The sequence below is a fragment of the Oncorhynchus nerka genome, linkage group LG14 (assembly GCF_034236695.1).
Source record: "Oncorhynchus nerka isolate Pitt River linkage group LG14, Oner_Uvic_2.0, whole genome shotgun sequence".
In the NCBI taxonomy this organism is placed as follows: domain Eukaryota; kingdom Metazoa; phylum Chordata; class Actinopteri; order Salmoniformes; family Salmonidae; genus Oncorhynchus; species Oncorhynchus nerka.
In genome coordinates this window covers 43,098,934-43,113,132 of record NC_088409.1, presented here as the reverse complement: position 1 = coordinate 43,113,132, position 14,199 = coordinate 43,098,934, and the positions used below count along the sequence as shown (strand labels likewise).

The window sequence follows — 14,199 nt, the reverse complement described above, 5'->3', positions numbered from 1 at the left end:
CGAGTATGACTGTCTTCCTGGTGGGTCCTGCTTGTAGGTCTTCAGATGGCTGTGGGCAAGTGATAGTCACGTCTATGTCGGCATTTGGCATTACTGTCTCCAATCCATGCAGAATGCCTTGTCACTTTGCATTCAGTGACAAAATATGCCACGTTTATGACATTGCTGTTGTGACAAGTAGTTCCAATGCAGTGTTACGGACAGTGCACGTGAAACAGTCCCTTTGTGGGTTTCTGTCTATATTCTCTGGCCTTTCTTCATACCCTCTTTGTGTGTGTTGTGCCAGGTACATCCAGAACTCCCAGCCCTACCTGAACAACATGACGGCAGTGGGTTGTATGATGGCCCTGGCTGCTGTGTTTCCCCTGGGGATCGACGGACACCACATCCACAGGTCCCAGTTCCCTGTGGTCTGTCAGGTAACACAGCTAAAGCCGTGGGAGTGGGTTGTTCTTCTGGTGCTAGAGTAGAGGGATGTGCTTGCGATGGCTTGTCAGGGGAAATGATTCCTCTCTCTGCCTCTGTTTCTCATATTCTATTTCTCTCTCCCTCTCTCTCTCTCTCTCTCATTATCAATTCAGTTGTTGCTTTATTGGCATAATAAAAATTGCATTTGCATTGCCAAAGCATCAAAAAAAGTTAAATATTGAATCAACAAAATCTCTCTCTCTCCCTCTCTGTCTAGTTCCGTCTGTGGCTGCTCGGCCTGGGCTTCAGTCTGGCATATGGCAGCATGTTCACCAAGATTTGGTGGGTACACAATCTCTTCACAAAGAAGGAGGAGAAGAAGGAGAAGAGGAAGGTAAGCCTTTTAGGAGGGCCAGAGGAGGGAACAGGGAAGCTCCAGAGTCTACAGTACTGAGTGTGTGGTGTTGGCAGATAAAAAATACACAAGCCGCTGGGAGATGTGCTTTGCTCTGCATGTTAAAGTATCTCTGTATATCCTCTACTGTGGGATATATTGCAGTACAGTACAGTAGAGTACAGTAGAGTACAGTAGAGTCGAGTACAGTAGAGTCGAGTACAGTACAGTAGAGTAAAATAGAGTACAGTTGAGTACAGTAGAGTAGAGCAGCGTACGACAGGCTTGAAACAGACAGGAGTAACACAGACACACGCACACACAGACACACACACTCACTCACACTCATACAGAGAGATACCTTCACACACACTCTTACCTGTGATGCTCACACTATCGGCTTGATTACGTATGCATATGTGTGTCCTTTCTAAGATAGCGTGTCCTGAAGCTAAGGAGACACTGCGAGTGTGTGATGTGTTGTGGGAATTCTTCTAAGACCTAATCAGGAGAATGAGAGATTAAGCCATTTATGGAGCATTTATGAATATGTATGAGTATTAAAGTTCTATGTGGAAATCCAACCTTCGGGGGCTTTATTAGTTGAGCCAATGCAAGACGAATCAGGTTGACTTTCAACTCTCTTTAATGGCCGTGCAAGGGCAATTTGCCAAAGAGCTCTGTGAAAGTACTTAAAAAAGTTTCCAAGTCAGAATATGGCAAGACTAGTGAAGGCAGTCAACTCATTTCATGCACTTGGAGAGAAGAGGTGACAAGGTCTATGCGATACGGTTGTCTGGGGTGAACGGTTGCAGGGCTAGAACAAGCCAGAATGAAGTGATGGAACATGAAGAAGCATGTTGTTTATTTAGCATTTTTTGGGGCCCAATTTCTTCTTGATATGTTACTCATTCAAAAACCACTGTTGTGCGTATAGCATCCACTGCCTAGAAACTCTTCAATTTACACTTAGAATATTTCAACAGTATTGTCTAAATGCCAATGAATTTGTGTGTGCTTTGTTTAACCAGGGAAGCCCATTGACATGAATCTCTTTTTAAAGGGAGCTCTGATAACTTAAGTGTTCTGTGCTGATACACGTATACAATACTGTACTCTGTTGGCACTTTATCTACTCTATGCTTGAGCCCTTCTTGTTTGTGGACTCACTGCCTTACCCTTGGTCCTTGGATTGTGATTGGTTCTCCTGTATCCCTGCAGCACCTGGAGCCATGGAAACTCTATGCAACAGTTGGAGTGTTACTAGCCATAGACATCCTGTCACTCATGATTTGGCAGATTGTGGATCCTTTACACATCACAGTAGAGGTACAATGACACTGTCGCATCGGTCACACCCCTGGACCTTTTTCCTAATGCTGTTGTTTTAGTCTGAATTCAAAATGGATTCAATTGTTGTTTTTTTGTCACCCATCTACACACAATACCCCATAATGACCAAATGAAAACATGTTTTTAGATTTTATTTTGCTAATTTATTGCAAATTAAATACAGAAATATCTCATTTACATAAGTATTCACAACCCTGGGTCAGTACTTTGTAGAAAGAAGCACCTTTGGCAGCGATTACAGTGGTGAGCCTTTCTGGGTCTCTAGAGCTTTCCACACCTAGATTATGCAACATTTGCCCATGGTTCTTTTCAAAATTCTTCAACTCTGTAAAATTGGTTGTTTATCATTGCTAGAGATCCATTTTCAGGTCTTGCAATATATTTTCAAGCAGATTTAACTCGGCCACTCAGGAACATTCAATGTCTTCTTGGTAAGCAATTCCATTGTAGAGACTATATACAGAGGGGAAAACGAGTCAATGTGCTGGGGCACCGGTTATTTGAGGTAATACAGTTGAAGTCGGACGTTTACATACACCTTAGCAAAAAATACATTTAAACTCAGTTTTTCACAATTCCTGACATTTATTCCTAGTACAAATTCCCTGTCTTAGGTCAGTTAGGATCACCACTTTATTTTAAGAATGTGAAATGTCAGAATAATAGTAGAGAGAATGATTTATTTCAGCTTTTATTTCTTTCATCACATTCCCAGTGGGTCAGAAGTTTACATACACTCAATTAGTATTTGGTAGCATTGACTTTAAATTGTTTAGCTAGAGTCAAATGTTTCGGGTAGCCTTCCACAAGCTTCCCACAATAAGTTGGGTGAATTTTGGCCCATTCCTCCTGACAGAGCTGGTGTAACTGAGTCGGGCTTCCTTGCTCACAAACGCTTTTTCAGTTCTGCCCTCAAATTTTCTATGGAATTGAGGCCAGGGCTTTGTGATGGCCACTCCAATACCTTGACTTTGTTGTCCTTAAGCCATTTTGCCACAACTTTGGAAGTATGCTTGTCCATTTGGAAGACCCCACTCATGTCTTGAGGTGTTGCTTCAATATATCCACATAATTTTCCCTCTTCATGATGCCATCTATTTTGTGAAGTTTTTGTTTCATCAGACCATAGGACATTTCTCTAAAAAAGTATGATCTTTGTCCCCATGTGCAGTTGCAAACCGTAGTCTGATGTTTTTATGGCAGTTTTGGAGCAGGGGTTTCTTCCTTGCTGAGCGGCCTTTCAGGTTATGTCGATATAGGACTCGTTTTACTGTGGATATAGATAATTTTGTACCTGTTTCCTCCAGCATCTTCACAAAGTCATTTGCTGTTGTTCTGGGATTGATTTGCACTTTTCACACCAAAGTACGTTCATCTCTAGGAGACAGAACGCGTTTCCTTCTTGAGCGGTATGACAGCTAAGTGATCCCATGGTGTTTATACTTGCATACTATTGTTTGTACAGATGAACGTGGTACCTTCAGGCGTTTGGAAATTGCTCCCAAGGATGAACCAGACTTGTGGAGGTCTACCATTTTTGTTTCTCGGCTGATTTCTTTTGACTTTCTCATGATGTCAAGTAAAGAGTCACTGAGTTTGAAGGTAGGCCTTGAAATACATCCACAGGTACACCTCCAATTGACTCAAATTATGTCAATTAGCCTATCAGAAGCTTCTAAAGCCATGACATCATTTTCTGGAATTTTCCAAGCTGTTTAAAGGCACAGTCAACTTAGTGTATGTAAACTTCTGACCCACTGGAATTACTGCAGTGAATTATAAGTGAAATAATCTGTCTGTAAACAATTGTTGGAAAAATGACTTGTGTCATGCACAACGTAGATGTCCTAACCGACTTGCCAAAACTATAGTTTAACAAGAAATTTGTGGAGTGGTTGAAAAACAAGTTTTAATGACTCCACCCTAAGTGTATGTAAACTTCCGACTGAGGATCTGAGGACCCATGCTAAATTGTTTCAGTCTCCTGAGGGGGAATATGTTGGTATTACAGACTCGGTCAGGGTGAGGTTGAAAATGTCAGTGAAGACACTTGCCAGTTGGTCAGTGCATGCTCGCAGTACATGTCCTGGTAATCCGTCTGGCCCTGCGGCCTTGTGAATGTTGACCTGTTTAAAGGTCTTGCTCACATCGGCTGTGGAGAGTGCGATCACACAGTGTTCCGGAACAGCTGGTGCTCTCATGCATGTTTCAGTGTTATTTGCCTTGAAGCGAGCATAGAGGTAGTTTAGCTCGTCTGGTAGGCTCGTGTCACTAGGCAGCTCTTGGCTGTGCTTCCCTTTGTAGTCTGTAATGGTTTGCAAGCCCTGGCACATCCGACGAGCATCAGAGCCAGTGTAGTACGATTCAATCTTAGTCCTGTCTTGCCGCTTTGCCTTTTTGATGGTTCGTCGGAGGGCATAGCGGGATTATAAGCTTCCGGGTTAGAGTCCTGCTCCTTGAAAGTGGCAGCTCTAGCCTTTAGCTCAGTGTGGATGTTGCCTGTAATCAATAGATTCTGATTGGGGTATGTACGTACGGTCACTGTGGGGACGACGTCATCAACGTACTTATTGATGAGGCGGCAGGGTAGCCTAGTGGTTAGAGCGTTGGACTAGTAACCGAAAGGTTGCAAGTTCGAATCCCCGAGCTGACAAGGTACAAATCTGTCGTTCTGCCCCTGAACAGGCAGTTAACCCACTGTTCCTAGGCCGTCATTGAAAATAAGAATTTGTTCTTAACTGACTTGCCTAGTAAAATAAAGGTAAAAATAAATAAAAAAATGAATCCAATGACTGATGTGGTGTACTCCTCAATGCCATCGGTGATATCCCTGTACATATTCCCGTCTGTGCTAGCAAAACAGTCCTGTAGCTTAGCGTCTGCTTCATCTGACCACTTTTTTATTGATCTAGTCACTGATGCCTCCTGCTTTAATTTTTGCGTGTTAGCATGAATCGGGAGGATAGAATTATGGTCAGATTTGCCAAATGGAGGACGAGGGAGAGTTTTTTTATGCGTCTCTGTGTGTGGAGTAAAGGTGGTTCCGAGTTTTTTTTTCTCCTCTGGTTGCACATTTAACATGCTGATAGAATTTTGGTAAAACGTTTTTCAGTTTCCCTGCATTAAAGTCCCCGGCTACTAGAAGCACCGCCTCTGGGTGAGCGCTTTCTTGTTTGCTTATGGCAGAATACAGCTGATTCAATGCTGTTTTAGTGCCAGCCTCAGTCTGTGGTGGTATGTAAACAACTGCGTAAAATACAGATTAAAAATCACTAGGTAGGTAGTGTGGTCTACAGTTTATCATGAGATACTCTACCTCAAGTGAGCAATAGCTCGAGACTTCTTTAGATATCGTGCACCAGCTGTTATTTACAAAAATACATAGTCCGCCGCCCCTTGTCTTACCAGACGCCGCTGTTCTATCCTGCCAGTGCAGCGTATAACCAGCCCACTGTATGTTGATAGTGTCGTCGTTCAGCCTTGAAACATAAGATATTACAGTTTTGAATGTCCCATTGGTAGTTTAATCTTCAGCGTAGGTCATCTATTTTATTGTCCAAAGATTGCACGTTTGCTTGCAGAATGGAAGGAAGTGGGGGTTTATTCAATCGCCTACAAATTATCCGAAGGCAGCCCGCCCTCCGGCCCCTTTTTCTCCGCCTCCACGCAAATCACGGGGATCTGGGCCTGTTCCCAAGAAAGCAGTATATTGTTTGCGTCAAACTCATCAAAGTCGTTAAAGGAAAAAAAGGATTCTGCCAGTCCGTGGTGAGTAATCGCAGTCCTGATGTCCAGCAGGGATTTTCGGTCATAAGAGACAGTAGCGGTAACATTGTGTACAAAATCAGTAAAAAATCAAGTTACAAACAAAAAACACAATCGGTTTGGGGCACATAAAACATATGCCTTCTTCTCCGGTGCCAACCCACTGTTCCCCGGTAGGCCATTATTGTAAATATGAATTTGTTCTTAACTGACTTGCCTAGTTAAATAAAGGTTCAATAACAAAATGGTGGAGTAATAACATTGTTGATCTATCCTCAGTTTTCTCCTATCACATCCATTAAACTCTGTAACCGGTTTAAAGTCACCTTATGGTGAAATCCCTGATTGGTTCCCTTCCTCTCCGGCAACTGGGTTGATTCACCATGTTCAAAGGGATATTCAATGTCTGCTTTGAAATTTTTTACCCATCTACCAGTAGGCTTTTTTTGCGAGGCATTGGAAAACCTCTGTGGTCTTTAGCAGTTGAATCTATGTTTGAGATTCACTACTTAACTGAGGGACCTTACAGATAATTGTATATGTGGGGTACAGAGATGATGTAGGAATTCAAAAATCATGTTCAACACTATTGTTGCATACAGTGTGAGTCCATGCAACTTTACTACTGAACTTATTTAAGCTTGCCATAGAAAAGGGGTTGAATACTTATTGATTCAAAACATTTCGGCTTTTAATTTTCAATTAATTTGTAAACATTTCTAAAAACATAATTCCACTTTGACATCATGGGGTATTATGTGTCGGCCAGTGACCAAAAATTGAAATGGTATCCATTTAAAATTCTGTCTGTAACTCAACAAAATTCAATATTAAAAAGGTACTCGCACATCTGAGCTGTCTTTTTTGAGGGGGCATGGTAACAGAAGAAATAAGAAACCCACACACCACTCTTGATAGTATCACTGTTCTTTAGTAAGCTTTTATGTATTGGCCACACGGCCTTCGTCAGGCTGTAACACAACAAGATGTGGAAAAAGTCAAGGGGTGTGAATACTTTCTGTATACTATGTGGCATTAGCTTTCGTATGTTAGCACTGTCACATGTCTGGTGTTCAACAAAATATTATTTCTTTGATGTCAGTCATCTTTTTGTTCGTTTACTTTCTACTTGTCAGTTTTAAAGTTAATAAATTGTGGATATCACAACGGAATGTCTTTCACTCTGTCTCCCGTTCTCTCTCACTTTCCCTCTCACTTCCTCTCTCTCTCCCTCGCTCCCTGTCCCTCGCTCCCTGTCCCTGTCCCTCGCTCCCTGTCTCTCTCTCTCCCTGTCTCGCTCTCCCTGTCTCTCTCACTTCCTCCCCCCACCCTCTCTCCGAGTAGAAGTTCACTAGGGAGGCCCCTAAAGGAGACTTGGATGTCCTGATTCAGCCCCTCCTGGAGCACTGCACCTCAGAGAAGATGAACACATGGCTCGGTATCCCTCCTCTATTCCCTACTCCTTCTCTCGCTCACTCCCTCATTCCCTCTTTTTTTTCCACTCTCTCACTCCCTCAATCCCCAGTCCATTCATTGTTAATTAAACACTCCTCGTATCTCAGCCCCCCACATTAGCTCTTTCTCTCTTTTTTTTGTCTGACCCCACTTTTCTTCCCCTCCTCTCACTCACTCAAGTCAGTCATTCCCCGCCTTTATCTTTCCCTCATACGCTTTCATTTTATCTTCTCCTTTCATCTGTCTCTCTCTCACTATCACCATACTGCCTCCCGTCCTGACAGTGGCAGCTCTTCTGAATGCATTATACTATCAAATTCAAATAATATGGGTCACAAACTGTGCCATTGCCCCATAGCATTCCCTCTCTGTGCTATGCAAATATATTGTCACCCCATTGAGCGACGTAATGAAAGAACAATGGACACTTGGACAGAAGAAATAAAGGGGGAATATGCATTTCCTTCAGTCAACTGCCTAACATCACTCCATCGTCTTCGCTTTCCATCTCACTCTCGCTCTCTCATTCTCTCTCTCTCTCTCTCGCTCTCTCCCTCCCTCTATCTCTCCACCAGGTGTAGTGTATGGCTACAAGGGACTGCTGCTGTTGCTGGGGATATTTCTAGCCTACGAGACCAAGTCTGTTTCCACGGAGAAGATCAATGACCATCGAGCCGTGGGGATGGCTATTTACAACGTGGCTGTGAGTCTCAACCATCACAGGGGGAGTGCTCTGGTTTCCGCTCTGCATTTTAGGCAGTCCATCGAGCGAATGATCTCCAAGCAACAATTAACTATTGGTAGAACGATAGCAGGGGCTAGACATTGTCTCTGTGTGGACATGAGATTCAATGATTCGTCAGTGCATAATGATGACATACTGCTAAGACTCATTATTTCTGGTGGTAAGCATGTGCTCATAAATGTATTTTTGGAAGACATATTTTTGGCATAAGGCAAAGCATTAGTGCTATACTTAAACAATAATTTAATCATAATCATCACCAATAGATAGCAGCGATAACATACCATTGCACCATCTAAGTGTTGCAAACAAGTAGCCATAGCCATTCGGTAATCCTACTCACACAGGTGTAATCCTACTCACACAGGGGTAATCCTACTCACACAGGGATCATCCTACTCACACAGGGGTAATCCTACTCACACAGGGGTAATCCTACTCACACAGGTGTAATCCTACTCACACAGGTGTAATCCTACTCACACAGGGGTAATCCTACTCACACAGGGGTAATCCTACTCACACAGGGGTAATCCTACTCACAAAGGGGTAATCCTACTCACATAGATGTAATCCTACTCACACAGGTGTAATCCTACTCACACAGGTGAGCAAATCCATGAAATGTCTGGTAATGTAGACTATTGCTGGGGGAAAAAAACACTGCTCTTATACGGGCAATTTTTTTTATAACTTTAGCTTTAGGCTGGGTTTCTATTTCTGCTCAACAATGTGCAAACATTTTAGTACTCTCTGAACAATGATTTACCTAATTGCCAGAATTTGCCCAGATTCCCATCTCAAAACAGCTTAATGAGGAAACACCAAAACACTTACGAAACCACCCACAGTTTGACTGCCCATTTGCTGTGGGGCGGTTGTGCAATTATGAAGTACATACAGTCGTTTTTTTTTTGCAAAGCAGAGGAAAGAACATTTAATTGATCAATCATTCAGAAAGCTTGATGAAATTGTTAAACACAGCTGCAGTTCCGGACAAAGGGAAAGCATAGATGTTGATTTCACCATTTTATTTAATTGTGTGTATTTCGTGGTGTAATACACATAGATGAATTATACATTTCCCTACATAAATGGTGCCCTGTATGAGATGGACTCCTTTAAAATAAATCTGCAAAGGCCTCCTTGTTGGGAAGCAGAGAGCTTTTGTAAGGCTTGATATTGTGATGATGTGCCAGTATGGTACTGCTAACCTGCTACTTCATCTATGACTTTTTAATGATGTTTTCATATTGGGAACCTCGTTGGAATGATAAGCAGTTGCCAAGCGCTTTTTGAGATCTTATTTTCCTCTTTCACCTCTCCCTTGATATTTACCTCTTTGTTTCTCTCCCTCTCTCTCTTTCTATATCCCTCTCTCCCCCTCTTCCCTCTCTCTTTCCCCTTTCTCTCGCTCCCCCCGTCTCTGCAGGTGTTGTGCATGATCACGGCTCCCGTCACTATGATCCTCACGTCACAGCAGGATGCTTCCTTTGCCTTTGCCGCGTTGGCCATAGTGTTCTCTGTCTACATCACGCTGGTGGTGCTCTTCGTGCCCAAGGTACACTATACTGTGTAGAATAGGCCTGCGTCCCAAAAGGCACCCTATTCCCTTTATAGTGTGTTACTTTTGACAAGGGCTCTGGTCAAAAGTAGTGCACTATATCGGGAATAGGATGCCTAGGACTCTGAGTCATTTAGCAGCAGTATTTAATGGACACTTGCATTAGCACTGGGAAAACAAAGTCTCAATACTTTCCTCAATGTTAACATTTCCAAATTCACATATAGTATATGGTTCGTCTCTGTCTCTCTGGCTGTGTAGAAATAATGTTATACTCTATTCTATTCTAGATGCGCAGGCTGATTACGCGTGGTGAGTGGCAGTCGGAGCAGCAGGACACGCTGAAGACCGGCTCGTCCACCAACAACAACGACGAGGAGAAGTCTCGCCAGCTGGAGAGAGAGAACCGTGAGCTGCAGAAGATCATACAGGAGGTACAGTACACGTGTTTTGATACACCTTAGCTGTCAACATAGAATCACAATACATCTAGATTTAATACATTTAATACATTTAAAGTACATCTGAATAATTGGAACTAGTAATTCATCATTCAAACAATCTTTATCATACAGGTGGTACTACAATACACACTCACTTTGATACCTTAGATGTCAAAATACAATCACAATGCATCTATTAAAATACTTCTAATATGTCTGAATTATTTGACCAACCAATCAATTTTATCATTCATTTTATTATATTTTACTCAGAGATATGATTGATACATAAGGAATACATGTCTAATTCATGCTCAGTGAATGATTTATAAATGATTCAGCTTTACCCATGAGTGTCCAGTATTAATAAGACCTCTCCCTCTTCCGTGCTCTCAGAAAGAGCAGAGGGTATCGGAGCTCCGCAACCAGCTGGTTGAGAGACAGGCCCTGCGCAACCGACGACGGCCCTCATCCGGCACCAATCAGAACCACAGCAACCCGTCCCCGCCCTCTTCCCAGCCAGACCCCAAGTCTCTCCTGCCTCCACCCGGTTACCCCAACCCCGCGTCGGACAATCACTCCTCCTTACCCCCCTCCTTCTCCAACTCCTCCAACCTGTACCAGGCGGACAGCAAGATAAGTCGCAACCACTGTCACAACAGCCAGATCCCCCTGCTCTACAAGTGAAGGGGGGAGGGGGGCTGGAGGAGCGCAGAGCACACGGAGGAACGAACACACATGGAGGCACTGTGACTTTCACTTGTTATGGAAAAAGAGCACAAGCTACTGACATTGACAGAGCGAGTGGAGGCACACGACGGCAGAGGGCTTTTCCATTCCATTCACTACAGGCTGCTGTGAGGCGAGTCACCCGGGGTAACACCAGTCTTTCTCACAGTCAATCTCACTGTGGGAACCTGAAGCACTTATGACTAGTAATACGAGTTATTGAATAAGAGACGAGCACATCCCAGAGTTAACCCTCAGTCTACTTGTGGAGACAAGAAAATGGACAGATCTCCCCTTTTCACTCCTCCTCTTTCCTCCTTCCCTTTGTTTGTTTTCTCGTTCTGTTGTGCAGATGTATCTAGGATCTCCGGGAGGACTTTGTGTACTGTGTGTGTTTGCTCCTTTTGACTCCCGTCTCTATTTGTCTCTTTTTGACTCCCGTCTCTGCCTATTTGTCTTCTGTTTGTTGAAATAGCGAAGCACATGGTAATTGATTAATATTGTTATTGCATAATGTATGATATGTTATGTCATGGATTCAGTGTTGTGCCCTATATCTATTTAGTTCAACAGTTTTTTTTTGGGGGGACTGTTCAAATGCAATTAGAGTGGAAAAAACAGCACAGTTTCCCTGTGATTCAATTTACTGGATTTCATATCAAAACGCCATCTAAACTCAGTGTAAAGTCATCCTAACTGACAGTGAATTGCCAACATTATAGCCATATGCAGTAGAGGGTTTTGGAATGGACACCCACATTTTGGGACAATAGCAAGATATTTGTGGATGTTATGCTGTACACATATTCAAGTACAGCTTTGTATCTTCAATCACATGTTTGCTGTTATATGCTCTTGAATAGATGAAACCCATTTGATAAGAAACGAGTGTAATGTGATATGTAACCTAATCCATTTTCTATGGATCGTCTTTTTGAACGTTTTCAATTGGACTTGAATGGATATGTTCCGGCGATTTGAATTTTCTTGGACACAGAGATATTCAAAGGTAGCTCAACCTCCTAAAGATTTTAAACGGCATATGTATTATGCATCAGTCTTCCGAGCCTTTTTAAAAAAAAATCTTTGTCTTTAGGGAAAAACAGATTTTAGTGACAATCTGTATATAAATGTAAATGTGAGGGTACATGCCTGTCACCCGTTGGTCTTATATTTGATGTTTCTTTCCGAATTGTCCCTCCAATTTTAGCTTTGTACAACCACATTTGTGAATGTGATGACGAAGAGTGTAACGGATTCTGACATGCGTCTACGACAGTTAATATATATATGTACAATCTCATTCATTAGCAATTTGTCCAAATGTATGAAGCAATGATATAACACAGCTTTATTGGCAAGTTACGTAAGTGACGATACTTTTCCAAATAGCGTGATCTCATGTTGCACTATAGTTCAAGACGTAACAGGGTTTCAGGTCAGGATTTTGTTGCCGTTCTAATGACATACTGTAGCTCAGGGTATAGGAAAGTGAGATATACAACCTCTCCATAGGAAGTTATTGGATGAAATAGTCCCTATTTATTAACTGTACATGGACGACATTGGGTAATATTGTAATATATGTATGCGAAGATTATTTAGAGAAATATACTCTTGCACATGTATGAATATACACCGAGTGTACAAAACATTAGGAACACCTTTCTAATATTGAGTTGCAGCCCCTTTTGCCCTCAGGACGGCCTCAATTCGTCGGGGCACGGCCTACAAGGTATTGAAACCTTTCCACTGGGATGCTGGCCCATGTTGACTCGAATGCTTCTCACAGTTGTGTCAAGTTGGCTGGATGTCCTTTGGGTGGTGGACAATTCTTGATACACACGGGAAACTGTTGTGAAAAATCCAGAGTGTTGCAGTTCTTGACACACTCAAGCCGGTGTGCCTGGCACCTACTACCATACCCTGTTCAAAGGCACTTTGTCTTGCCCATTCACCCTCTGAATGGTTCACATACACAATCCATGTTTCAATGGTCTGAAGGGTTAAAAATCCTTATCCTCCCCTTCATCTATACTGATTGAAGTGGATTGAGTAGGTGACGTCAATATGGGATCCTAGCTTTCACCTGGATTCACTTGTTCAGTCTGTCATGGAAAAAGCAGGTATTCTTAATGTTTTGTACACTCAGTCTATACAACTGGATTTTAAGATATTTGTATACACTATATTTACAATTTTAAATGTTGATATATTTCAGATTATATGTATTCAAATATATGGATAATCATAGTAAAATAAACCCATTGTTTTTCACTGAATTTGTGTATTATGTTGTGTTCAATTGGACTAATAATGAACATAATTTCATGTAAACACCCTCATATACAACAAAACACTTCATTATACTTTGAATGGGTATTTTATGACAGACAATATATGTGGTATCATAACCATGTCCAAAGGGACACGCATGTCACACACAGCTGTTTTAACCACTAGATGTCACCATCAGTTAATGACACCCAAGGGATTCTGTTATCACAGTTTCTCAATCGCTTCGGCTAATTTTTTGAAACAGTCTTAACATTCTCTAAACTGTAAGTGCAATTGTCACAACAGTTTTATGGAACATCACAACTCTATTGCATGTCTGCAAAATGTAGTAACTCACCCAAAACATTTAATTAATGCTTCAAAACCATAGTTATTGTGTCAATAAATTGTCCAATGCCACCAAAATGAAACTGTTTTTTTTGTTCATCGTGTGAGCCCTATTGGTCAAAATGTTTAGATGTTTTTTCACCATGGCAGTCAACCCTGGAAATGTTTGTTATATACAAATGGCAGTTTTGTTCTACTTTTTTTGTTGACACTGACTGCTTACTGTACTATACAAGAATGTCCGTTTTGTCTAGCGGAATGCTATTGTGTATCACACTGAGCTTTTTAGAGACCGATTTCAACAGTAGGTCGAAGTTTACTGGGGAAAGTCAATGCTGTAGTACACAGAAAAAGGATATGCACATTTGTACGTATACAGTACACTTATTTTTGTAGCAATGTGTTACAAGTAAATAGAAATTCACATTTGCATGTCCATTTTGACATGTAAAGTCATATATAGTGAACAGAAAATTTGCAACAAAATTACATCCATGCAACAACAACAAAAATGTAAAAACCCCACAACATTGTAAAAAAAACAATAAATTGTACTTCCTCATAGTACGTACCACTACAAGTTCCCACCTTCTTGGTGGACATCCTGTTGCTCTTGTTGGTCTGGCCAGAGAATCGTCAACATCACATGGTGGAGGATGGTGGAAGGAACTCCATTGTTATTATTTCATGCGCAGCAGACCATTCCCAAACACTGTTG

The 14,199-nt window shown here is 41.9% G+C and overlaps 1 protein-coding gene across 3 annotated transcripts in view; it reads left to right on the top strand.

Moving 5' to 3' along the window:
• Nucleotides 1–13,138, top strand: part of LOC115141149 (gamma-aminobutyric acid type B receptor subunit 1-like) — a 49,257-nt gene extending 36,119 nt beyond the window's left edge. For all 3 annotated transcript variants that reach the window (XM_029679829.2, XM_029679830.2, XM_029679831.2), the window contains 8 exons: nucleotides 287–419; nucleotides 686–802; nucleotides 2,024–2,131; nucleotides 7,265–7,358; nucleotides 7,951–8,078; nucleotides 9,553–9,681; nucleotides 9,975–10,118; nucleotides 10,524–13,138. In XM_029679829.2, coding sequence (XP_029535689.1) covers nucleotides 287–419; nucleotides 686–802; nucleotides 2,024–2,131; nucleotides 7,265–7,358; nucleotides 7,951–8,078; nucleotides 9,553–9,681; nucleotides 9,975–10,118; nucleotides 10,524–10,814 — 1,144 coding nt within the window. In that variant the 3' untranslated portion in view covers nucleotides 10,815–13,138. The remainder of the gene's footprint in view (nucleotides 1–286; nucleotides 420–685; nucleotides 803–2,023; nucleotides 2,132–7,264; nucleotides 7,359–7,950; nucleotides 8,079–9,552; nucleotides 9,682–9,974; nucleotides 10,119–10,523) is intronic.
• The last annotated feature ends 1,061 nt before the right edge of the window (nucleotides 13,139–14,199 follow it).